At 37.0% G+C, this 25,613-nt stretch overlaps 1 protein-coding gene across 1 annotated transcript in view; it reads left to right on the top strand.

The window, feature by feature from the left end:
• Positions 1–25,613, top strand: part of CCDC171 (coiled-coil domain containing 171) — a gene marked incomplete at its 3' end in the record, with an annotated part of 345,924 nt that overhangs the window by 31,353 nt on the left and 288,958 nt on the right. Inside the window, exons 4-6 of the mRNA XM_082603964.1 lie at positions 2,599–2,773; positions 8,215–8,405; positions 10,837–10,968. Of these exons, the coding sequence (XP_082460090.1) occupies positions 2,599–2,773; positions 8,215–8,405; positions 10,837–10,968 (498 nt within the window). The remainder of the gene's footprint in view (positions 1–2,598; positions 2,774–8,214; positions 8,406–10,836; positions 10,969–25,613) is intronic.

The raw sequence follows: 25,613 nt of genomic DNA, 5'->3' as shown, positions 1-25,613 counted from the left end.
ATAGAAGCTATCTTCTCCCAGAGAAGACTGCATTTCTCCCCCTGTGGCTTACTGAGGTCTGGGTCTATCGATGGCGACAAAGAGATGAAAGTGGGTCTTGCAAATCCTGTTGCAAGACAGCTATTTCAGTTATGGTCCTCACTAAGTCTTTAAGCAAGGGAAGGTCAAGTAGCTCAGACAGGGAGAAGAGGCTGCTGTTGTTGGGAGAAGGGGTGTTTAGAGGAGATTGGAAGTGTACAGTTTTCAGGATTGTCTAATTCCAAAAGTCCTCATCCATCTCCTTCCTTTCTACCTAATGCCCAGCTGATATATACCATCTTAACGTTAGAAACTTGTTGAGGCTCTTTATTCAACTTGTATTTTAATTCTGCATTCCCCATAATTAGATTTTCCATCTGGTCTTTATCCTTGTCTGCCATGGGGCTATGAGAAATAAGAGATTCTTTAAAGTCAACATAGAAACTCTCTGGCTTTCTGACTGTCTTGAGCTGAGATTCTAGAGCCCTGGGATTACCTTTTCATTTTTGTAAATTCTCTAGCATAGTTAGATTTAGCCTTCCCATGCCATGGGTCTTGTAGTAAAGAAAACTGCCATGTTGGTCAAGTGCAGTTGCTACTTCATTTCCCAAAGGCTTGAACTCAGCTGGCACTTTATTTTAAACAATTGCACATGATAATTTAAATATTTGTGATCCCACTGGAGGCCGTGGCTCACTGCAAAAGTATCTCATTTCTACCTGCAAAAAGGTGTTCATTGTATTTATGCTCATATAGGTTTACCACAAAATATCAGAAACCCATCTTGAGGCTATTTCTGATACCAAGAGTAATATCATTTGGTGTCCAAATGGAATTGATTACACAAGTACCAGAAGAGGTAAAAAGACAAATAGGGGATGTTAAGGCAACCCAGAGGGTAACAACATTAGGAAGTTGCTTCCATTTTCAAGGTTGAAAAAAGCTAGCTATCCTGAAGGATTTGCAGCCACAGGGAAGACAGATGCTGCGCAGGGTAGATCTAGAGAGGGACAAATACCCTGGCTTCTCCTTTCCTGTCCTCACATATGCCACAAGTGCCTCTCATTGATCCAAACTCCCAAGAAGCCAGTGGGCAAGGAAGTCTGGCACATGTAGTTCCTAGAATATGGAGTAGAGCTGGAGAAGGATGGGTGTGTGTGTGTCTGAGGACAAACAGGTAAATGACTGGCACAACTGGGAGTGCCCAAATGTTAACAACTTTATTCCTGGGCAGGGAGGGATGGTGTGATTCTGAAATAAATGGAGTTATCTTGTAGATGTAATAAAGGTTTTATGTTTTTTTCCACTAACTTATTAAAAGATATTTGTAAATTCTTATTTTGTGAGTATAAGTGTGCTGAAGACATTTACTTTTCTAACATTTATAAAAATGGAAATTTTTTTTATATGTTAAAAAGAGTGTAACTCCCGCTGCACTCTACATATTAACTGCTATTTATGGTAATTTCTGATGTTGCCCTTTAGAAATCCTTTTTGTCTTTTCTTACTTGGTAATTGGACCATCTATTTCTAGCCTGATATAGTAGCTTGATGCTTTCCCATTTGATACCTTCCTAGCATTCTCTCTCATCCATCATTTCTTTCTCTCCCTCCAGCAAGAAGTAATTTTGCTTTTCTTTGAACTATCATAACATTTTTACCTCTTTTGTAAAACTAATCCCTATGACTTTCTATAGCGTTTCATTACTTGAGATCAGGGGCTCTATAATGTTTGTTTTTATATCTTTCACTGTACTTGACATGTAGCAAGTATTTAATATCATTTAATGAATCATTGATTAGATCATAGAATTTCAGAGAGGGAAGGGACTTTATAAATCATCTGGTTCTAACTCTCTGACCTGTCTCCTGTCACACTACTTCATGGAAGGATATTAGATAAATTAAATCTAGTTATTAACTATCTAGTTATCTAAATAGTAGATAAATTAGATATTTGTTCATTAAAATCCCTGTAAAACAGGCACTTTTATTACTTTATGCTCTATGAGTAATGTCATAATTCAGAGAAATAATATAGACAATATTAACTAAATTTTGATACTATTTGCTGCTTTTTTTAAGGCATTTTATTTTATTTTTATTTATTTATTTTTTTGGCTGCACTGTGCGGCATGTGGGACCTTAGCTCTATGACCAGGGTTCGAACCTGTGCCCCCTGCATCGGCAGGCAGACCCTCAACCACTGCGCCACCAGGGAAGCCCGAGAAGGAATTTTTAAGTTCTTACTATATGTCATGCATTTTTTTTCACTTCTTAGGTATGACTTTTTCTGATTAAAACCTGTGATTTCTCTTTACTTTTAATAAGTGCATATAAGAATTAATTTTTTTTTTCTCTAGTGGATTCTCTAAAATAAGAAAATTAATGAATGTTATTTGGTGAGTAAGGCTAGTGCTTCTTTTCCAGTCTTTTAGAAAGTATAGATGTGTAAATTCTTGTCTTATAAATATTATAGAAACAAATTTCTCTAAGAAATTTAAGTGTTTGGGTGCATGATCTCATAATCTTGGAGACATATTTTTATATTGGTTCATGATATCAGAAGTCTGTTTTTAGCTGGCAAGCTACGAGAGCCAGATTGCCAAGCTACGATCTGAGGTTGAAAAAGGAGAGGCCTTGCGACAAAGTCTGGAATATGACCTGGCTGTTGCTAGAAAAGAAGCTGGACTCAGAAGGCGGGCTGCTGAAGAAAGATTAGCTGAGGCACATAGGATCCAAGAAAAACTCTGTGGTAAAACTATTTCTATTTCTTTCCATGTTTAGGGTTGTAACGTCATTGTATATCATTGCTCCCTGTTGTGTATGCATTCCATATAGGATCAGAGGTAGGGTTTTGCTTTCTTTGACTGGCCTTTGATGGACAGACTTTGCTGTGTGTGTATATCTTCTGGCAATTATGTGAACATTCATTTACTTTACCTTATATTATTTTTTTTGTACAAGTATAGAAAAATGGGTTCAAAATTCTGTTAATCACTTTTTAGAGCACTTGTTCCATGAATAATCAGCAGAATCACATAGAGATTTAAAAAAATTTCATAGACCTCCTATCACATGTAATCTGAAACAGAATCTCTAGCTTGAGAAAATCTGTATGTTCAAGAAGCACTGCAGGTGATTTGTTGATTAGCTAGGTTAGGAACCACAGAGTATAATATATATAAAGAAGTGTGCCTAGATAAGTGTATGACTTATAACCAGCACCTGGGTCATGAAATGGAAAATTACCAGAAGTCCTCCACATAGTTAACTGCTATCCTGATTTTTAATAGCAATAATTAACGTTGCCTCTTTTTTGTACTTTATATGAAAGGAATCATATAGTATGTACTCTTTTGTATCTGGCTTCTTTTCTTCAACATTGTGCTTGTGAGTTAATTCCTATTGTCATATGAACTTCATATTGATGTTTAGTATTATATAGTGTGAACACACCACACTTATATTCATCCATTTCTATTGGTAGTGGGTAGTGTCTGGTTTTTGTTTATTAAGAATAATGTTGACCTGAACATTCTTTTTTTTTTTTTTTTTTTTTTCTGCGGTACGCGGGCCTCTCACTGTTGTGGCCTCTCCCATTGCGGAGCACAGGCTCCGGATGCGCAGGCTCAGCGGCCATGCCTCACGGGCCCAGCCGCTCCATGGCATGTGGGATCTTCCCGGACCGGGGCACAAACCCGTGTCCCCTGCATCGGCAGGCGGACTTTCAACCACTGCGCCACCAGGGAAGCCCGCCCTGAACATTCTTATACTCAGCAGGTTTTAATGAAGAGAACACTGAACGTGAATTCTGAAGATTTAGATTTAGGTCCTGATTCTGCCACTTACTGATACTCGAACCTAGGTTGTTTTAAGGATGAAATGAGAAAATAAAAGTGCTTTGTTAACTGCATGGGGCCAAGTGAATGTCAAGTTATAATATTATAAAAGTTATGATCCCTAGCCTTGGCCTGGCCATTGGTCAAAAATACTTTTGATTACCTTTGGCATTTAATTACTAAACTACTATCTGGAACTTAGGATTATAAGACTTGAAAGGCACTAGATGTACAAGTTAATGACTTTTATTTAATTATGAGGAAGTTGAAGTCCAGGGAAGATGGGAAGTTACTTGCCCAAAGTCAAATGATTTCAAGACACTTTACAGAGGAAGATAGAAGAATGGCCATTAATCACATGAAAAATGTTTACCCTCATTTGTTATCAGAGAAATGCAAACTAAAACCACAGTGACTGTCACTGATACCCATCCGATGGCTCTCATTGAAACGACTGTCAATACCAAATGTTAGTTAGGATGTAGAGGAACTGGAACTCTTATACTTTGTTAATGAGAAAGTGAAATGGTACAACTACTTTGGAAAAAAACTTGGCAATTTCTTTTAAAATAAGCATATATTTATCCAGTGACCCAGAAGTTTCACTCTTTGGTAGTTTCTCTGAGAAACATTTGTCCACAAAAGACTTGTATAAGAATTTCATAGCAGCTCTATTCATGGCAGCCCCAAATTGGAGAAAAACCCCGAATATCCATTGACAGAAGAATGAAGAAACAATTTTTGTATATTCATTCAATGAAATATTACTAAGCAATAAAAATGAACCAACTACTGATACATTCAGTAACATGAGTGAATCTCAAAAACATTATGCTGAGTGAAACTTTACACAGAAGAGGACTTCCTGTATGATTCCATTATATGAAATTCTAGGACAGAAAAAACTAGTCGTTGGTGAAAAAAAAAATCAGAACAGCGGTTACCTCTAGGATGGGTTGGCAGTGAGGACTAACTAGGAAAAGTAGGGGGAAACTTTTCCGATTGAAGGAAATTTTCTGTATTTTGATAGGGATTTTGGTTACATGAGTGTATGCATTTGTCAAGTCTCTTTGAATGGGGCACTTAAGATTTGTCCATTTCACTATATGTAAATTTTACCTGCAAAAAAAATTGAATTCTATATTATTGGTATGAATGCTTAATTATTCAGCAGTGAAATGTACTTTTCTTTGCAACTTGTTTTGAAATGCATAAAAAAGTATGGTCTGATGGATGAAAAAAATGAGTGGATGCATGGATAGATGGATGAATGTGTGGTAAAGAAAATACATATGGGAAAATGTTAACAATCATAGAGTCTAGTCTGAGGTTTACAGGTGTTCATTTTACAATACTTTAAACTTTATATATATGATAAAATATTGAGGGTAGAATAAAAAACAACCTGATGGAGTTATGGGATATTAAAAGAGATAATCTCATAGTGATTGAGAGAGGAGACAAGATAAGAGAGAAAATTTTGGAAGCTGGAAAATGAATGGATGAGGGATAACTGACTTAGCAGACCTGAGACATCAGAATCCTAAGCCAGGGGTTGGGAAAGCTGGCACACAACTTGTTAGATAATCAAAGGCTTATGAACTGGAAGCACCGGCTACCTTTGGAATTAGGAATTGGAATAGCAGAAGTAAAATAAAGAGGGTTAGATGAAATCTGTTTGCTCTAGAGGCACTTAGGTTCTTAGATCCCCTTCCCAAGAGTATGATATTCTGGGATTGCTCCCACTTCCTAGTGTAATTCGGGGGACTTAATATCTGGAGATGATAAAATACAGGGTATCCAGACTGGCAAAAACAGGAAGATAACATACTCAATGTTAAATATTGAGGAACTGTTCCTTCCAGCTTCCTTTTTTCTATTGACTTTCCCAAAAGCTAGCACTGAGATATGTATACTTCATGTGGGAGCTTGGAAAACTCTTCCATGGGTTATCTGACCAAGCCAAGAGGAAAAACCTAATGATGCTGATGTTGGGGATTTCCTAATAAATGGCCTACTTTGATCAGACCACAGTTACCAAGTTTCATCCTGAAGCTCAGAATCTAGGTAGTGGTTATGTGGATGTATAAAAGGTATGTCACCCTTATAGTTACACTTAGTTGGGAGCAGGCAGCCAAGAATTAGCAGATACTTGTGGAAAGCCTCTAAAATAGAAAGAAAAAAATAATTTGGAAGAATCAGAAACTCTGCAAGGAGAAGATTTAACAAATAAGCATTATTAATATCCTCAGAGCTGAAAAAGAATATCTTCCATCCATGATGCAAGAACCAGGTGGTATAAAAAAAAGAAAGCTCTTAGAAATTAAAAATGTGAAATCAGGTGCTCGCTTCGGCAGCACATATACTAAAATTAGAACAATACAGAGAAGATTAGCATGGCCCCTGTGCAAGTATGATACGCAAATTCGTGAAGTGTTCCATATTTTTGGAAACAACCTAAGTGTCCATCATCGGATGAATGGATAAAGAAGATGTGGCACATATGTACAATGGAATATTACTCAGCCATAAAAAGAAACGAAATTGAGTTATCTGTAATGAGGTGGATGGACCTAGAGTCTGTCATACAGAGTGAAGTAAGTCAGAAAGAGAAAGACAAATACCGTATGCTAACACATATATATGGAATTTAAGAAAAGAAAATGTCATGAAGAACCTAGGGGTAAGACAGGAATAAAGACACAGACCTGCTAGAGAATGGACTTGAGGATATGGGGAGGGGGAAGGGTAAGCTGTGACAAAGTGAGAGAGTGGCATGGACATATATACACTACCAAACGTAAAATAGATAGCTAGTGGGAAGCAGCCGCATAGCACAGGGAGATCAGCTCGGTGCTTTGTGACCACCTGGAGGGGTGGGATAGGGAGGGTGGGAGGGAGGGAGATGCAAGAGGGAAGAGAGATGGGAACATATGTATATGTATAACTGATTCACTTTGTTATAAAGCAGAAACTAACCATTGTAAAGCAATTATACTCCAATAAAGATATAAAAAATGTGAAATCAGAAATGAAAAATATCAGTAGAAGCATTGGAAGATAAAGATGGAAGAAATATCCCAAAATTAGGGTAAAAAAGGCAAAGGTGGAAAAATAGGAGAGAAAAGGCAAGAAACTTTGAGGCCCAATCTGAATAATAGGTAATATTGAAAGAAAGAGATGAGAGAAAACAGAGAGGGATAAATGATCAATGAAATTACTTAAAAAAAAATCTCAGAGCTGAAGGATGTGAGTTGCCAGATTGAAAGAGTCCACAGAATATTCACCATAGTGGAAAAAAATAGACCCATGTGAAGGCATAGTATTATGAAACTCCAGAAAAATAGAGACCAAAGAAAGATCCTAAAGCTTTCAAAGAGAAAAGAAAAGGAAAGGAAAGAAAAATAGGCCAGATGCAAAGGAACAGGAATCAAAATGGCCTCAAACTTTTTACCTGCAATACAGGATACTAAACCATAAAATAATGTCTTGTAGAGAGAGTAACTTGATGGGAGGGAGACTTTTTATACCTTTGATAATAACTTTTATAGTTTGAACATATGATCCATTCAAAACACAAATATAATTTAAAAATAATACTACTAACTGGATTTTTTTTTTTTTGGTTTGTTTAACAAGTATGTTTGTACATATTTCCTCATTTTTATCTTTACAACAACTTTATTCCCACTGAGGCTTAGAGAGTCAGGGAGGTTTAATCAGGTGGTAGGTGATGGAGCCAGACCTGGAAGCCTTTCATCACTTCTTTCTAGGTGTTGAGGCAGAACAGCAGCCATAATGAGTTGGGAAGTGATGGTTATTGTTGAGGTAATACTAGGATGAGAGGTGAATCGAGCCTAACTTTGGGGGAGTAAAGAGCTATAGTTCTGGGGTTCCCAACCTCAATTTTGTGACAGTATCAAGTGTAAGATATGCCACAACTAACTTGTTGCCAAGTCAAAAATCAAAATTTGTAATCTATCAAGTCTTTTGAAAAAGTAGCCCTATTATATGTCACAGTTAAAAAAATTTTTGATTTATTTTCTTGAATAAGAGAAAAAGCATTTGAGTTGCAGCTGGTGCATCTAAACTTGGGCGTGCCTCTAGGAATATGTCATAACCATTTCACAGCAAAATCACCTCTGTCTGGAGGGGAAGAAGAGATTGAGAAATTGTAGAATAGATTGGTTTTGGGACAGGAACTTTTCAAGAGTTCACTGGTATGAAGTGGTTAAATGTTTTGTCTTAATATCATGTTGTAAATGAAATCAGCTCCAAAGCCTAGGTTTCTGAACTCCTACGGTTTTAATTTATGGTTGTAAATGTACCTATTATTCTTTTATATTTTTAATAGCTCAGAATGCAGAACTTCAGGGAAAGGCAAGTGGGATGGAGAAAGCATTTCAGACTTCCCAGCAGAAATGGAAAGAAGAATGCAGAAGATTTGAATGTGATTTGGAGGAAAGAGACAATATAATTCAAAACTGCGATCAAAAATATGATTTACTTATGAAAGAAAAAAGCAGACTAGAGAAAACTGTACAGGTAAAATATTTTATGAAGGAACTTTTCTATATTTAATATTCATTATATGTATTATACATTATTTGAAGTTATTTTTGGAAAGGAAAATACCAGAAAGCAAGAAAATCTAATTTCTTCCCCCCCCCCCCCCATAACTCCCTTCCTTTCTCCCTCTCTTCTTTCCTTTTTAGGGGCATTTTTGCAGGTCTATTTTTTATATGCTTTAGCAATATATTAATATATATATTGTTTCTTTTGTGAAAAACAGTTTGAGATCTCTGATTAAAAAAAAAAGCTCACTTATATGTGCATACTGTAAGAAGATAAGAACCCACAACCCTTTTGGTCCAGCAACATGAAAACTTGTAATTTTAGAAATGTGGGCCCCAGATTTTGACCTGAATATGCAATAAATATAGAAGAATTTTTATATATCTGATGTAATCTTCATTATCTGTGTAGGGTACATCCTATATAGGCACGGTATATAAATATTTGATGACCTTTTATTGAAATTATTGTGAGCTATTTATTCTCCCATTTTTTGTTCCTTTTTAGTCTCTAAAGTAAAAGTATGGTTTAATGTTGAAGTTGCCACCCACTTAAAAGATAGATTTTGAATTGTCTGTATTTGCCATTTTTTGGAAGTACCAATTTAAATTTAAAAATACGTGATAGGGCTTCCCTGGTGGTTCAGTGGTTAAGAATCCGCCTGCCAATGCAGGGGACACAGGTTCGAGCCCTGGTCCAGGAAGATCCCACATGCTGCGGAGCAACTAAGCCCGTGCGCCACAACTACTGAGACTGTGCTCTAGAGCCCGTGAGCCACAACTACTGAAGCCCGTGCGCCTAGAGCCCGTGCTCCACAATAAGAGAAGCCACCGCAGTGAGAAGCCCGTGCACCACAACGAAGAGTAGCCCCCGCTCGCTGCAACTAGAGAGAGCCCGTGTGCAGCAACAAAGAGCCAACTCAGCCAAAAACAAACAAACAAATAAATAAATTTATTTTAAAAATTACATGATAAAAATGCTCTACATGTACCACTGGTGTAAATGGCTTTTCAGAATATTGGAAATAAATCTTCACTAAAAATAATTTTACAAAAGCATTTGTTAAATGTAAAAGTTTCAGCACAAAGGTTCCCTGACGTTGTCAGCATATCTTCTTTTGATTTCCTGCATGTCAACAGTCACAGTTTTCTCTTCTCTTTATCGTAATATTCCTAGACCCTGGAACAGTGCCTGGCATATACAAGGGCTCCATTAGTATTTGAATGGGGGGAGTTTAGGTGGCACCTGGAACTACAAGTCCCTGAACTGCTTTGTATAAACTTCTCCACATGAAATGTCTAGAGCTATGGGGAAAGAGGGTAATGGTGGCAGCATTCCTTATAGTCAATCAGCCTGCATCTCAAGATCTCTTATAGATCTTGATGTGATCTTGATCACCTATTTGGTAGGAGAACTTTGCTTTGATTTTATACAATTGGCTTTGAACTAATCTGCACAGAGACCTTTGGGGGTGAAGAGGAGTCACTGTTTTGCCCTAAGGGGAAAAAGCCTCAAGGCTCCTCCTGTTGGCTTTCCATTAGTGAAAGTTGGGAGGGCAGTCTTTATTATGCAGAACCACGCTACAGTTTATAAGGACACAGGAAGCTTTCCCTCTGTCTCATGTAAACCACAGAATCTTTCTCCTTGTGTTAATGCAGACTTAGTTTAAAACCCTATAGTTTAGAAAATTGGGCTTCTTGGGAAACCTGCATTTTATACTTCTAAGATTTTGAACCAGATTAGATCTTATAAATGTAGTACAACTGGGAAAACCCCAGAAGAAAAACCTCTTGCAAATATTGTTTATCTGTAGAACTAGAAATTAGTTAATAGTCTAAACCTAAAAACAATTTTTTTGACTTTTCAAATTTTTAACACTCTAGAGTTTCCTTATACTGATTTGTTGCACAAAACTCCTCCTTCTCCCCTTTGGTAAATACAGTGTTCTTTGTCAGATTTATATATAAATTATCAGGGATAATCCAAATAGTCTTTCTATAGCTAATTAGAGCTTTCCATATTATCTCCTTTACATATAGATTACATATTTGCCAAACAATCTACTTCGTTTTGTCTCTATCATATGATGCATTTTGTTCAATCCCCTGCAGTTAAATTTTTGGGAAAAATTGGGTTAAATATCTATATCTATTTATATCTATCTATATCTATATCTATATGAAATGTTGCTTAAATGGGTAACCATAGCTTCTTATTCACATATACTTTCTGATGATCAAAATATAATTATTCTATTAATTAATGATTTGAACATAAATTATAATGAGTTTTAACAGTCTGTATAGGTAAGGAGAGCCCTTTGTATATTTAAATTGTGGATGAAGGAAGAAAGATAACTTTTATTGATCTAATACTAAAACAAGATTTTATTCACGTAAAGGAAGCGTTGGAAAAATATCAGCAGGAGAAGAATGAGATGGAGTCCCACATCAGGGAGACAGCATTGGAGGAGTTTAGATTACAAGCAGAACAATGGGAAGCAGAAAGAAGAGAGTTACAACTTATAGTACAGGTATTTAAAAAATAATAATAAATATGTTTTTAATGCTTATGAAATTAAAAATTACATTAGTGTGATAATTGACTCGCTTACTCAAGGAAAAAATAATTCCTAGTCTTTGCTCTCTGGAAGGCCGTGTTTCATTTGTAGTTACATGACAATATGGGCAACTGTTTCCAAAAGATACTATTAGAATTAGAGTTGGGTGACTTCTACTGCATAAATTAGTTGATTTTTAAAGGACACATATACATTTGGCATTTAGTTTTCCAATTTAAAATATGAGACTGTTAGTCTTTAACAACATAAAGAAATAGAATAATCAGATTTTGGATATTAGAGGATGCTTATAAATCATATAATATAGTGATTTTTTTTGGAACTCTTTTTAAGAAGTGCAAATTCTTAATCATGTTCTTTTAACCTCTTCCCCGCAAAATCACAGAATCCCCCAGGCTTTGAGTAGTCCAATTTGAAAATCACTGATTATATCTAATCCCCATTATAGATGAGCAGATGGCAATTTGTGATTTACTCACATCATAGACTGAGTGATTAGTGTGGGAAAAGACTACAAGTCTCCAGATTTTTACTCCTGTTCACTTTGCATTCTTTCAGGAGATAATATGTAAATTATTTTGAAGGAGAGGTAGGAGAAATTAAAACCAACTAATTTAAAATTTCAAATAAATTTCCATCATTTCTTCTCTTAATTATTCTGTGGTAAGACAAACATTTTTTCTACACAAAATGACAAATTGAAACATAGTCTTTATATAGATGTCAACGATATGCATTCTTTACAGAATGAAAAATATCCATCTAAAATAAATAGAGTTGCTTTGTGTTAGGAACAATTTTGTGAGATGAAGGCAGCCCAAAACCTGCAGAGAATAGAAAGCACCTTATTTCTTTAAGAGTGAAAGCTGGCAGTAAACAGTGGAAATTCTGAATTTGTTGTATATGTAAGCGTTCAGAATACCAACAAAATCATATCTTTCCCAAACCTTTGGTCCTTGGGCAATCCTTTTCTTCCCAGTCTCTCCCTCTGTGGAATTTGGAAAGACAGTCACTCTTTAGACCTCTTAGTATTTTTATTTTTTTATTTTATTTGTTTTTGAGATTTTATAAAGGCTTTATTTGTCATACATGTGCCAACCACTGGAAATAAATTAAGCAGAGGTAATGGTAAATATATTTTCAGATTTTCTCATGATATAAAGCTAATTATACTCTTTATTAGTAGACTTGAACTCTCTAAGGCCATGACTTCAAATTTGTCTAACATGAATAACTTATGCTTCATTAGTAACCCCATTTATTTATTTATTTGCATCTTTAACTTTTTATTTTATATTGGAGTATAGTTGATTAACAATGTTGTGTTAGTTTCAGGTATACAACAAAGTCTGTGAGTCTCTCTCTCTTCTGTAAATAAGTTCATTTCTATCTTTTTAAAAAAAATTCCACACATAAGCGATATCACACACGATATTTCTCTTTCTCTGTCTGACTTACTTCACTCAGTATGACAGTCTCTAGGTCCATCCATGTTGCTGCAAATGGCATTATTTCATTCTTTTTAGTGGCTGAGTAATATTCCATTGTATATATGTACCACATCTCCTTTATGCATTCTTTTGTCGATGGACATTTATTTAGGTTGCTTCCATGTCTTGGCTATTGTAAACAGCACTGCAGTGAACACTGGGGTGCATGAATCCTTTCGGAATGTTTTTCTCCCGGTATATGCCCAGGAGTGGGATTGCAGGATCATATGATAGCTCTATTTTTAGCTCCTGTTATTTTTAGAGTCTGCTTGTAATTTGTATAGTTAGTTCTCTCATTCATTCAGTCACTCGTTCATTTATTCATTCCCTAAGTACTTTCTGAGTTCCTACTGTGGGTCCTGAAGATATAAAATTGATTAAGATATGATTTCTGTCCTAAAAGATATCTCAACATGGAGAGACATGTAAAGAGAGAAAATATATTGTAATATAATAATATTTTGAACAAAATGCTATGGGATCATAAAAGAGAAATGAATTAATTGCCTGGGAGATTGGGGAGATCACCACAGAGCAGAGGACATTTGAGCTGTTGTTGATAATTGTCTTCAGGGTTACCTAGAACAAACAAGTACACATAAGTAAATGAAAATAACCCTTTTATTATTTATTTATTATTTTTTGGCTGCGTTGGGTCTTCATTGCTGTGCGCGGGCTTTCTCTAGTTGCAGCTAGTGGGGGCTACTCTTTGCTCTGGAGTGCGGGCATCTCATTGTGGCTTCTCTTGTTGTGGAGCACGGGCTCTAGGCATGTGGGCTTCAGTAGTTGCAGCACATGGGCTCAGTAGTTGCGGCATGTGGGCCCTAGAGTGCAGGCTCAGTAGTTGTGGCATGCGGGCTTAGTTGCTCCATGGCATGTGGGATCTTCCTGGACCAGGGATTGAACCCGTGACCCCTTTATTGGCAGGTGGATTCTTAACCACTGCACCACCAGGGCAGTCCCAACCCCCCCCCCCCTTTTTTTTTAAATACTCAGAAATTTCCAGTGCTACCAGTCAGAAGCCTGGAACTTATATAATATGATGCAGAGACCTGTATTTAAATGTGTGGATGATGTGATTTTGATAGCAGTTTCCTGGTCAGTCCTGTAAATCTCACATGAAATGTACGTGGTTACATCAGACTTTGTATTATGAAGTATTAAGAGAATTTGAAATTCTGTATGAATCTTTAATTATTATGTGTGGGAAGAATAGGGGAATATACTCCTTGGTTACTACCACCTTCTGTGAAATAGATTTTATTGTACTCTGTAACCAAAATGTTCAGAACACTGTCTCTCAATTTCTTATCCTTTTTATTTTAACAAAAGAAAACTGCTTTTCCTTTTATAAAGCAAGCTTAGAAACCTTTTATATTTTAAAAAAGTCTTTTTTAAAACAACTTGAGGGATAGATGGAAATTCTCTCCTCTCTCTATTGGCTGTTGATGGGTTCAGGTTTCCATCCTATAATTAGGTGTTAGTATCACATAGTGTTCTTTTGTGTAGCTCTCTAAGGGAATTCAGTTTTTAAAATAAGTTTTAAATAAACCTACATGAAACCCCATCTTTAACAGACAAAGCTGGTATAATATTTCTCTCATCTGGGCTTTAGAATTCAGGCTCACTATAAAAAGCAAATCTTAATTTTATGCCATGTCTCCTTTCTTTCCCAGTAATTGAAGCGCTGAATAGAGGTGTACTTCTCTGGAATATTAATGGAGTTACCTCATTTTAAGAAAGTGTTTTTCATTTTTTAAATGCCTGTCCTCTTTTGATAAACATAAAAATTCCATGTCTTTAGCATTATTTGAAATTTCAAACCAAAGCAAAGCCACGGTAATTTTAGAATGATGTGTTTATAGTGATCTTGGAAAAAATATGTTATTTTTTATCTCTGTTTATTTAAAAATTTTATTTAAAATGAACATTTGTTTTGTTTTTATTTATTTCTTTGTTTTCTGCAATAGCAATGTGAACTTTGAGGATGCTTATTTTAGCCATGAGCTTTTCTGTTGTAGGCAGTGTGGGACATGCAGTGGTAAACCATCATGCTCTTTCCTTTGTCATTTTTATAGTTCATTTCAATGTATAACTCATCAGTAGGATTGAAAACATTCAAAAGATGAATGTATGTTTTTCATATTTAATTTATTTCCAAAATTCTGTAACTAAGCCACAAAGTGACCCTTTCCTCATTCACTGACTAAATTTGGTTTATATATCTAGTGATCAAGGGGTGGGAGAGTTTGTGATGGCAAAGGAGCATGGGAAATGTAGACTGAAAATAATACCGCAGACTGAAGAAGGAGGAGGAAGAGTGGGGGGGCGAGGGGGTAAAGGAAGGTATCAGACTAGGTGTGGGCATCAATCATTGGCTGTATGATAAGACAGCAGCTAGGGATTGGGGTACAACATGTCAGAGATTGACCTGGTAAGCACAGTTGTGATCTAGGGACAGCTTGGAGTAAGTTGCATGAAAAGCAAGTATTTCAGAGTTTTGCCTTAAATGATCTAGGGTAGCAAGGCGCTTTTCTTGGTAGCTTCCTGGGAAACTGTCTGCTGGTGCCCTTTGTAAGCAAATGGCATAGAAAGTGAGTCTGGCACTGGTACTGCCTGTTGTTTCCAAACAGGAAATATCTTAATATTCAGTTTATAAAATTACATAATATTGTTCTTATTGTAAAAATGTCCTGAATTTAGGGAAATTTAAAAGCACAAAGTGAAGGAATCCCCCACTCCCCTGCAAGCCTGCCCGCTCCAGTCCTACTCCTCATCTAAGGGTGTATAAACATATATTATTATATTTACATAAATATGCCTCAGTAATATTTGGCGTCCATCTTTTGATATTCTTACACTATTCTTGTAGTGTTTCAGAGCTTTTCTGTCATGTGGAAGTTCTTAATACATTTAACAAATCCCTTATTGATAGACATTTTATTTCCTTCAAAAGTTTTTGCTTTAATTTAAAATGATTCACTAACATTCTTGTCCATATCTTTGCTCTGTTGTACATGTGATTTAGCTGTATAAATGCCTAGAAGTATAATTGCTTGGTCTTCAAGTTTATGGATTTATAATTTGTGATAGGTATTACATAAAGTTAGTACTAGTTTATACTCTACAGTAGTAAACACTATTTTTGATTGTAGAACTATGCTGGCTTTGGGGATTTAGAGAGATAACCATGTACTAGACTAAGGTTGTAACTATATCTATATTGATATATTTCATAAGTTAGGAAGGGGGAGTACTTTAGCTCTGATATGTTTCTAACTACTTTAATCCTTCAGACTTGAAACCATATTTTGGAGTTCAAGAAATAGTGTTTATATGAGTAAGTATAAAGAATTATACTTTGGGGGCTATTTTCTGGAAGGTGTGGAAAGAAAGCAAGTTTATTTTCTAAGAGCACAGTGTGGTTTACTTTGATGTTAAATGTCAGTTCCAAAACAAGCTCCATTTTAAAATATTGTAAGTTCAACACCTCCTTCTAGTGGAGAAAAGAAAAACTCACTCAATTTCCTCTATCCTTACTGTGATTTTATTTGTTACACACACACACACACACAGACACACACACACAGACACACACACACACACTTCACTGTAAGGATCCAGGTAGCTTTGGTTTGATGAGAAAATAAATTCTGTGACAAAAATTAAAAAAATTTATTTTGGAGCAGGCAAGTTAATCTTGATGTATAACTGCATGAGGTATTTTGTAGTTCTTTTGGAATTTTCTTTTATGTTATAATGTACTCCAGACATGGATTGCATTGATTAAACCATACACCTATTATAAATATTTGAACATACAAAAAATAATAGGGATTAATATATAATATATAATTAATACTCAATATAACCAACCAATACCATTAATATAGCGAACACTTACCATCTAGATCATGTGTTTGTCATATTTGCTTAAGAATTCATAACGAATTTCATATCACTGAAGACTGAATCACTTCACCATCACATCACCACCTCACCGCCAAAAGATAACCATCATTCTGAAGTTGGTGTTTAATTTTCTGTCTGTAAACATTTATGATATATCATTTTTTTAAGTATTTTGTATATTTTTAAAATATACATACAGTATCACACAGTATGAGTCTTTGTCCAACTTGTCTTTCTCACTTGTGTTTTTCAGACTTAGCCAAGTTAATAAACTATCTCTGGTTCATTCAATTTAACTGATCTATAGTATTTTTTCCTATGCATATGTCATAATTAGTTTAACCATTACTGGATTGATTGAGATTTAAGTTCTTTCCAAGTTTCAATTATTGCAGACAACGCTTCCATGAACATCAAATATTTTTGTTTATGTGGGATGTATTTAGTGTGTATGCAATTATTAAGAGGTAAAATATATGCTAAATTATTCTCCCAAGGGGTTGTATCGATTTGAGAGAAGAGTTTCTCTTCCCTTGCAGTCTCTTGAGCACTTGGTATTTTTCAGATTTAATTTCTATTTAAATTTATTTTTGTCTGCGTCTGGTCTTAGTTGCGGCACGCGGGATCTTTCGTTGGGGCATGCGGGCTTCTCTCTAGTTGTGGCATGCGGTTTTTTTCCTCTCTGTAGTTGCGCGCAGGCTCCAGAGAGCGTGGACTCTGTAGTTTGCCGCACGTGGGCTCTCTAGTTGAGGAGCGCGGGCTCAGTAGTGGTGCTTGGGCTTAGTTGCCCCGCGGCATAGGTGGGATCTTAGTTCCCCAACCAGTGATCGAACCTGGATCCCCTGCACTGGAAGGCGGACTCTTTACCACTGGACCACTGGGGAAGTCCCCAGATTTAATTTCTTTTGCAATAGGATGCGTGTGAAATTGTCTCTTGCTCTTGCTTAAATTTCTATTTCCCTGACGTGGAACATGTTATGTTTATTGGCCATTCATGTTTCTTCTTTTGTGAACTGCAATTTTATATTTTTTCCCCTTTTCCTTTTGGATTGTTTGTATATTCTTACTGATTTATAAGAGTTTTTAATATATTTGGTTGCTTGGTTACTTAAATCTCCATGGCAAACATCTTTTTCCTCTTTGTGGAGACATGGAGACAATCCACATTGTGTTTGATGTGCACTTTTAAATTTTAATGTAGTTGAATGTATCAGTTTTTTCCCTTTTTTTTTTTTTTTTTGCGGTATGCGGGCCTCTCACTGTTGTGGCCTCTCCCGTTGCGGAGCACAGGCTCCGGATGCGCAGGCCCAGCGGCCATGGCTCACGGGCCCAGCCGCTCCGCGGCATATGGGATCCTCCCAGACCGGGGCACGAACCCGTATCCCCTGCATTGGCAGGCGGACTCTCAACCACTGCGCCACCAGGGAGGCCCTTTTCCCTTATTGATAGTGCTTTTTATGTCTCATATAATCTAAAGTCATAAAGAAAAATATATTTTTCTGTATAGAGCATCAGGGAGGGTCTAATTTTATTTTTTCCAAATGGATGACCAAATGTCCCTGTACTAGTTATTCACTTGTCTATTCTGTTACTACTTATTGATTTAAAATGTCATCTGTGTCATATATCAAGTTTCTTTATATCTAAGGTTTGGTTTCTGGTGCTCTGTTCTGCTTCACTTACATGTTGGTCTATTTCTGAACCAATACTAAATTGTTTTATTTACCATGGCTTTAGAGTAAATCAGATAGGGCAAGTTCCCTCCTCCATATTCTTAATATTTTTTCTGGGGGGGTGGGGAGGAGAGTTATTCTTATCCTTTTAATCTTCCATATGAGTTTGAGAATTGGCTTGTTACATTCCACCAAGAAACCTTGCTGTAATTTTGATTAGAATTGAATTGGATTTATAGGTCAGTTCGGCATAAATTGACATCCTTAATTTCTTCTGTTTTCCATCCTTTTATAATTTTGTTCTGTTTTTGAGGAGATTTCTTCAATTTTATATAGCAACTTTTCTGTTGAATTCTCATTTCTGCTTTTGGGTTTTTTTTTGTGTGTGTGTGTGGTATGCGGGCCTCTCACTGTTGTGGCCTCTCCCGTTGCGGAGCACAGGCTCCGGACGCGCAGGCTCAGTGGCCATGGCTCACGGGCCTAGCCGCTCCATGGCATGTGGGATCTTCCCGGACCGGGGCACGAACCCGTGTCCCCTGCGTCGGCAGGCGGACTCTCAACCACTGCGCCACCAGGGAAGCCCCTGCTTTTGGGTTTTTAATTTCCAAGAGCTGTTTCTTGTTTCTTGGCTATACCTTTTTATAGTAGAGTCTTCTTATTTCATGTTTGTAATACCTTATTTTAGCTCTCTGAGGATAGAAGTCATATTTGTTTTGAAGGTGGTTCCCCTCATTCTTCCCCCCTAGATTGTCTTTGTTTTTTCTGAGTGTTTGACCCCATTTGTCTGAGTTTCACATGAGAAGCTTTCCTCAAGTGTCTGCTGATCCTTGGCTGTATGTTCATGTTTAAGAATGAAGCACTAAAAAGCTGGGAGAAAGCTTTGTGTATGTGGAGCCATTCCATTTAATTGGGGAACCTTAGAAATGCCAGGATCTGCAGGTCTTTTCCCTTGGACTGGTAGTTTCCCCACAAAGGAGTCTTCTAGGCTTCTCCTTGTGCTTATAGTACCTTAAGTGTAAGAGTCAATGTTCTGGGAGCTGAAGAGAGAAAGGGAGCCGTGAAATCTCACTTCCCACTATTTCCCAATCTCCTGATTTTGAATAAGGTGTCTTACCCTGACCTTCAGTTTTGTCTGGTTTTCATGACCTCAGAACCTTTTTGGGGGCAACCTCTCTTGTTAGTAAATAAACTCTTTCTCTTTTTCCAGGATGGAGAGGAGACTTTGTCAGGGAGGGAGTTGGCAGAGGAGATCTGAGGATATAACTAACTGCTGCTTACAGAGGCTTCCAACTGTGTTCTGTATTCATTGCTACCCCATGGCTTGGCTTCAGGGATGATTGCTGCTTCCAATTTCTGATCTTTTATGGATATGAATTCAGCTTGCTATTAGGCTCTTCCCTTTTGGAGTATTTAACAAAGTTGAGAAAGCTGAAACCTGTCATTTATCACTTGTCCATTTACTTTCCATCTTGCAAATTTGCTTTTGACATCTCTTGTTGGCTGTCATCTTTTCTGCCACTCATTTTTATTCTATCTTCATTTAAGTGGGATTTCAGGAGCAAGCAGAGATGATTGGATAGCTTTGATCCAATCTGTTTAACTGGTGGTGCCCTGTTTTTGCTCTTTCTACATATGACCTTCTGAGACCTTAGAGTCTCACTTTTCATCTCATATTTGAGCTCTGGTTTTACTGAATGTTTTATAGTATTAAAAGCAGCTAGGGTGCTGGGTTTCATAGCTACTGTTCTTTTTTTTTTTCCAGTTTTTTTGAGACATACTTGACATATATACTCTATGTTTAAGGTGTACAACATGAATGATTTGATATATATATATACTGCAAAATGATTACGAGTTTAGTTAACTTCCATTGCCTCACACAGTTACAGATTTTTTTTTCTTGAGATGAGAACTTTTTTTTTTTTTTTTTTTTTTTTTTTTGAGGTACGCGGGCCTCTCACCGTGGTGGTCTCTCCCGTTGCGGAGCACAGGCTCCGGACGCGCAGACTCAGTGGCCATGGCTCACGGGCCCAGCCGCTCCGTGGCATGTGGGATCTTCCCGGACCGGGGCACGAACCTGTGTCCCCTGAATCGGCAGGCGGATGCTCAACCACTGCGCCACCAGGGAAGCCCGAGATGAGAACTTTTAAGATCTACTCTCGGGCTTCCCTGGTGGCGCAGTGGTTAAGAATCCGCCTGCCAATGCAGGGGACACGGGTTCGGGCCCTGGTCCGGGAAGATCCCACATACTGCAGAGCAGCTAAGCCCGTGAGCCACAACTACTGAGCCTGCGCTCTAGGGCCCGCCAGCCACAACTGCTGAGCCCACGCACCACAACTACTGAAGCCTGCGCACCTAGAGCCCGTGCTCTGCAACAAGAGAAGCCACTGCAATGAGAAGCCCGTGCACCGCGACGAAGAGTGGTCCCCGCTTGCCGCAACTAGAGAAAGCCCCGCGTGCAGCGACGGAGACCCAATGCAGCCAAAAATAAAATAAAAATAAATAAATAAATTTATTAAAAAAAAAAAAGATCTACTCTCTTAGCAACTTTCAAATATACAATATGGTAATGTTAACTATAGCCATCATGCTATACATCATATCTTAATATTCAGTTTATAAAGTATTTATAAAATAAAATTTTTATGGCATACAGTATTACAGTCTTTCCATAATACAGTTTTGGAAACATCGTTAAATTTGAAAAACCACTTACCTGTGATCATGGGCTAATAGTTTCTCCAATTATTAGAGGGAGATGTACGATATGGCAATGTGAATCTTCGAAGGCAAAGTTATAAAACAAAACTAACACATTATTAATTTTATATTAAATATCACTCACCTATGCCTATGTCAGGATAGACTATCTACTTCAGTACAGATCTTGCACATGATGTTCAACGCGATGAATACTTAGGTGATGATGCTGACAAAAGCATCTCATATAGTTCTTGCTGTACAGTTATTCAGTTTTCACACGAAAACACACACATACACAACAGATAAGTTTATTAACTGTATGGCATGATGATTATTTGCTATTCATTAAGTGGAAGTGGGTCATGTAAAGGTCTTCATCCTTGTCATCTTCATGTTGAGTCGGCTGAGGAAGAGCAGGAGGAGGGCTTGGTCTCACTGTCTCAGGGGTGGCGGTGGTGGAAGAGACGCAGGAGATGGAAGGGGAGGCAGGAGAGGCAGGCACACGGGTGTAACTTTATGGAAATACATTGTCCTTTCTGCCTGCCGTTTTTGCTTTTTCATTTCTCTAAAAATGTTTCTATATGATACCAATCCTTCTTTCATTGTTTGCTTTAGTTTCAGTGCCCATGTCATAGAAGGGTCCATGTTGTAAAAGAAGTCAAAAGCAGTCTTCAAATCAGCACCCTTCTACCAGATTGTCTAATGTCAATTTGTTTTCTGGCACTGCTTCTTCTATGTCTTCTTCCTTATCATCTGACACTGGTTTAGAAACACTCATCTCCATCAGGAAATCTTCTGTTAATTATTCTGGTGTGCTGTCTCAGCTCTTGAACTTCTCCAAGATTCATATCTTGAAACCCTTCACCCCCCCATTTTTTTTTTTTTTTTTTGCCATATCTATGATCTCTTTCACAATATCCTTGATTGGCTCTGTCGTAAATTCTGTGAAGTCATGGACAACATCTGGCCACAGTTTTCTCTAGCAGGGATTTATTGTTTCCGGATTGATGGCTTTCACAGCTTTTTCTATAACAACAATGGCATTTTTTCAATGCTGTAATCCTTCCAGACTTTTATGATGTTCTCTCAGTCAGGGTTCTCTTCCATAGCATTGACCATCCTTTCTGTAGAGTGCCATGTATAATGAGTGTTAAAGGTTCTTATGACCCCCTGATCGAGAGACTGAATTAGAGATGTTGTATTTGGGGCAAGTGGACCATTTTAGTGTCTTTGGTGTTAAACTTATGGGGTTCTGGGTGGCCAGGGGCATGTCCAATAACAAAAGAACTTTAAAAGGCAGTCCCTTACTGGCAAGGTATTTCCTGACTTCAGGGACATAGCATCGATGGAACCAATGCAGAAAATGTATTCTTGTTGTTTAGGCCTTCTTGTTGTACAACCAAAGGACTGGCAGCTCAGGGGTTAACAGCTTTGTAGATAAGGGCAGTACTGATCATAAATCCAACTGCATTTGCACAAAACAATAGAGTTAGCCTATCCCTTCCTACCTTAAACCCTGGTGCTTGCTTCTCTTCCTTATGAATAAATGTCCTTTGGGCATTTTTTCCAGAATAGGGCATTTTTTTCTGCATTAAAAACCCGTTCAGGCAGATATCATTTCTCCTCAATGATTTCCTTTTTTTTAATTGAATTATAGTTGATTTACAATGTTGTGCTATTTTCTGCTGTACAGCAGTGACTCAATTATATACAATATACATTTAAAAATATTCTTTTCGGGCTTCCCTGGTGGCGCAGTGGTTGAGAGTCCGCCTGCCGATGTGGGGGACACAGGTTCGTGCCCCGGTCCGGGAAGATCCCACATGCCGTGGAGCGGCTGGGCCCGTGAGCCATGGCCGCTGAGCCTGCGCATCCGGAGCCTGTGCTCCACAACGGGAGAGGCCACAGTAGTGAGAAGCCCGCATACTGCACAAACAAACAAACAAACAAACAAACAAACAAAATATTCTTTTCCATTATAGTTTATCCCAGGAGATTGGATATAGTTCCCTGTGCTCTGCAGCAGGACCTTGTTTATCCATTCTAAATGTAATAGTTTGCATCTACTAACCCCAAACTCCAATCCATTCCTCTCCCTCCCCCGCTTCCTCTTGGTAACTACAAGTCTGTTCTCTATGTCGGTGAGTCTGTTTCTGTTTTGTAGATAGCTTCATTTGTGCCATATTTTAGCCCTCAGTGATTTTCTTAAAGGCATCTGGGAACTTGTCTGCTGCCTCTTGGTTTTCAGAAGTTGCCTCTTCTGTTATCTTGGCATTTTTAAAGCCAAACCTCTTCTTAAAATTATCAAACTATTCTTTGCTGGCATTAAATTCTCCAGCTTTAGATCCTTCACCATCCTTTTGCTTTAAGTTGTCATATAGTGATTTTGCTTTTTCTTGAATCATATTAGAGTCTATAGGTACGCCTTTCTCAGAGCAATGCTGCACCCACATAAAAGCTGCCTTTTCAATATAAGATAAAAAAGGTATATTGCAAAAAGTGCAAAGTTTTCTTACCTGCTATTGTAGCTGCAGCCATGGCCTCACTAATTTCCTTTTCTTGTTTTTTATAATGGTCCTTAACACTGGATTCATTTTTCTTGAAATGGCAGGCAGTCACAGCTGCAGACCTGAATCTATGGGGCCTATCAAGCAATTCGGCTTTTTCTTGTAATGTCATGATTTTTCTTTGCTTCTTGGGACCACTTCCAGCATCACTAGTGATACTTCATAGGGGTCCCATGTTGTTATTCAAGGTTTACTAAGCACAATGCACTAAACACAATGAAAAAGTGAGAACCGAGAGAGAGAGAGAGATTACTTTTTGTTGCGATATGAAGTTTACTGGAGAGATGAACTGCTCATGTGGAGATGAGTAGCATGTGCATTTTAAGCATATACTTGCAACACTTGAGCAATGCCATAGGAGGTGGCTACAAAATTATTACAGTAGTACACTATGGACTACAGTTAATTTTATGCAGTTATGATTTAATACTGCATCTTTATGTTTGTTTACATTTCTTTCGGCTGTGAACGAGGCCATGTAGTCTGTGTTTGTGTGCATAAGTTTTGATAAATTTTAATGTTTTATAATAGATTTATATATTTTTTATGGTAGTAAATGATAAAATAGATAAGAGTCTACAGATTTTATGCATTCTTGACATACCTAACTTTTTCTTATTTTTTGATACTTCTAGGCTATGCAGTTTGTCTGTGAGTTTTTTCAACTTGTCACAAATCTCCAAAAAATTATCGAATGTATTTATTGAAAAAAAATCTACATATAAATGGACCCATGCAGTTCAAACACATACCCATGTTGTTCAGGGGTCAACTGTGTATATAATATATATACATACACATCTGTATACTTTTATACCATATTTTATTTATTTATCCATTGATGGACATTAAGGTTATTTCCATGTCTTGGCTGTTGTATTGAGGTTGTTGATTTTCAAGGCCACCAGGAGTTGGGGGAAGGGAGTGTGGAATTAGGGCGAGTTTAAATGCTACAAAGCTTGCTATTCTTACTGAGATTCGGCTGATTTTCTTGAATAAATGCTTCTTAGATTATTGCAAGCCTTTGGTTAGTTTTCAGTTATGAAAAATTTGATTTTGACATTTTTTGCCAGTGTTCTTGTTACTTTAATGGAGGAAAGAATTATTGGTGGTCCTTACTCTGCCTTTCTGGAACTTACTTATGTTCTCTGAAGATATTCTGAAGTTTTCTTCTCTTTGTATATACTCCTCTCAGGGAATGTCTTTGCCCTCCCCATTTGATTTAGATTCCATCTTTCATGTTGGGGAATTTTTTCAAGTACCGTGTTTTCTTATGTTTAAGAGTGAGGGACTGAAAAACTTATTAGAAGTTTTTGAGTGTTGGGTTAGCTCTTTCAACCGTGATCTTCGCTGTAGGGTTATCTGGTGGATATTTGAAAGAGATAGATAAAATCCTTCTACCTTCCCCAAATAACTTAAGAAGATGTAGGAAGTAGAAAACTTGATTGAATCATTGTCAAAATTCCAGGCTTATGCTGCTTCACCAATGAACAGAAAGAAACATTCAAGGAGCAAATAATTTCAGTCTTACATAAACTCTGCCAGAGAATGAAAAGAAAACTTGATAACATACCAAACTAATAATCTTGATACTAAACTGATAAGGATACAAGGAAAGATAATTATAGCCAATCTCACTCATGAATATACGTGCAAAAATATTATACAGATTTTTAGCCAACTGAATATAGCAAAATGGAAAAAGATATAATCTAAAAAGCCTTTATACAAGAAATGCCAAGTAAGTCTAACATTAGAAAACCAATCAAGGTAATTTTAATTAATGTAATCTGTTAACTTTGTTATGTAATATAAGTTTCTTGGGTATGTGAATAGAATTCCTAAAAACTACACTACACTGAGGAAAACAGTTTTTTTAGTAAAAACTATGTAGGTGTGTTTATATCCATATCTAATAATATATAGTAATTATCACATAACATTAGTGACTACTTGACCTCTGCATTAAAACTGTGATTTTTAGGTCAGAATTTCATCTACATCTTGAAAGACTTTTATTTGAAAGCTGTTTGTTAAGTAATATTTAATATAAGTCAAGTATCACAAAGTAAAAGCCCTAACTGATCGGCCATTCATTTTCCAGTTCTTCTTTATAGGATTAAATTCAAACTCACATGGAACGATGGGCATACATTAGTGTAGTATTTGGAATGATTGTTTTCTTTCTATACTATTTATCAATAGAATGGGAATCACAAGTCATCTTTTCTTATAAATAAATCTTGTGAGAC

The sequence above is a fragment of the Mesoplodon mirus genome (genome assembly GCF_964341445.2).
Source record: "Mesoplodon mirus genome assembly, chromosome: 1".
NCBI lineage: Eukaryota > Metazoa > Chordata > Mammalia > Artiodactyla > Ziphiidae > Mesoplodon > Mesoplodon mirus.
This window is presented reverse-complemented; position numbering and strand designations above follow the sequence as displayed.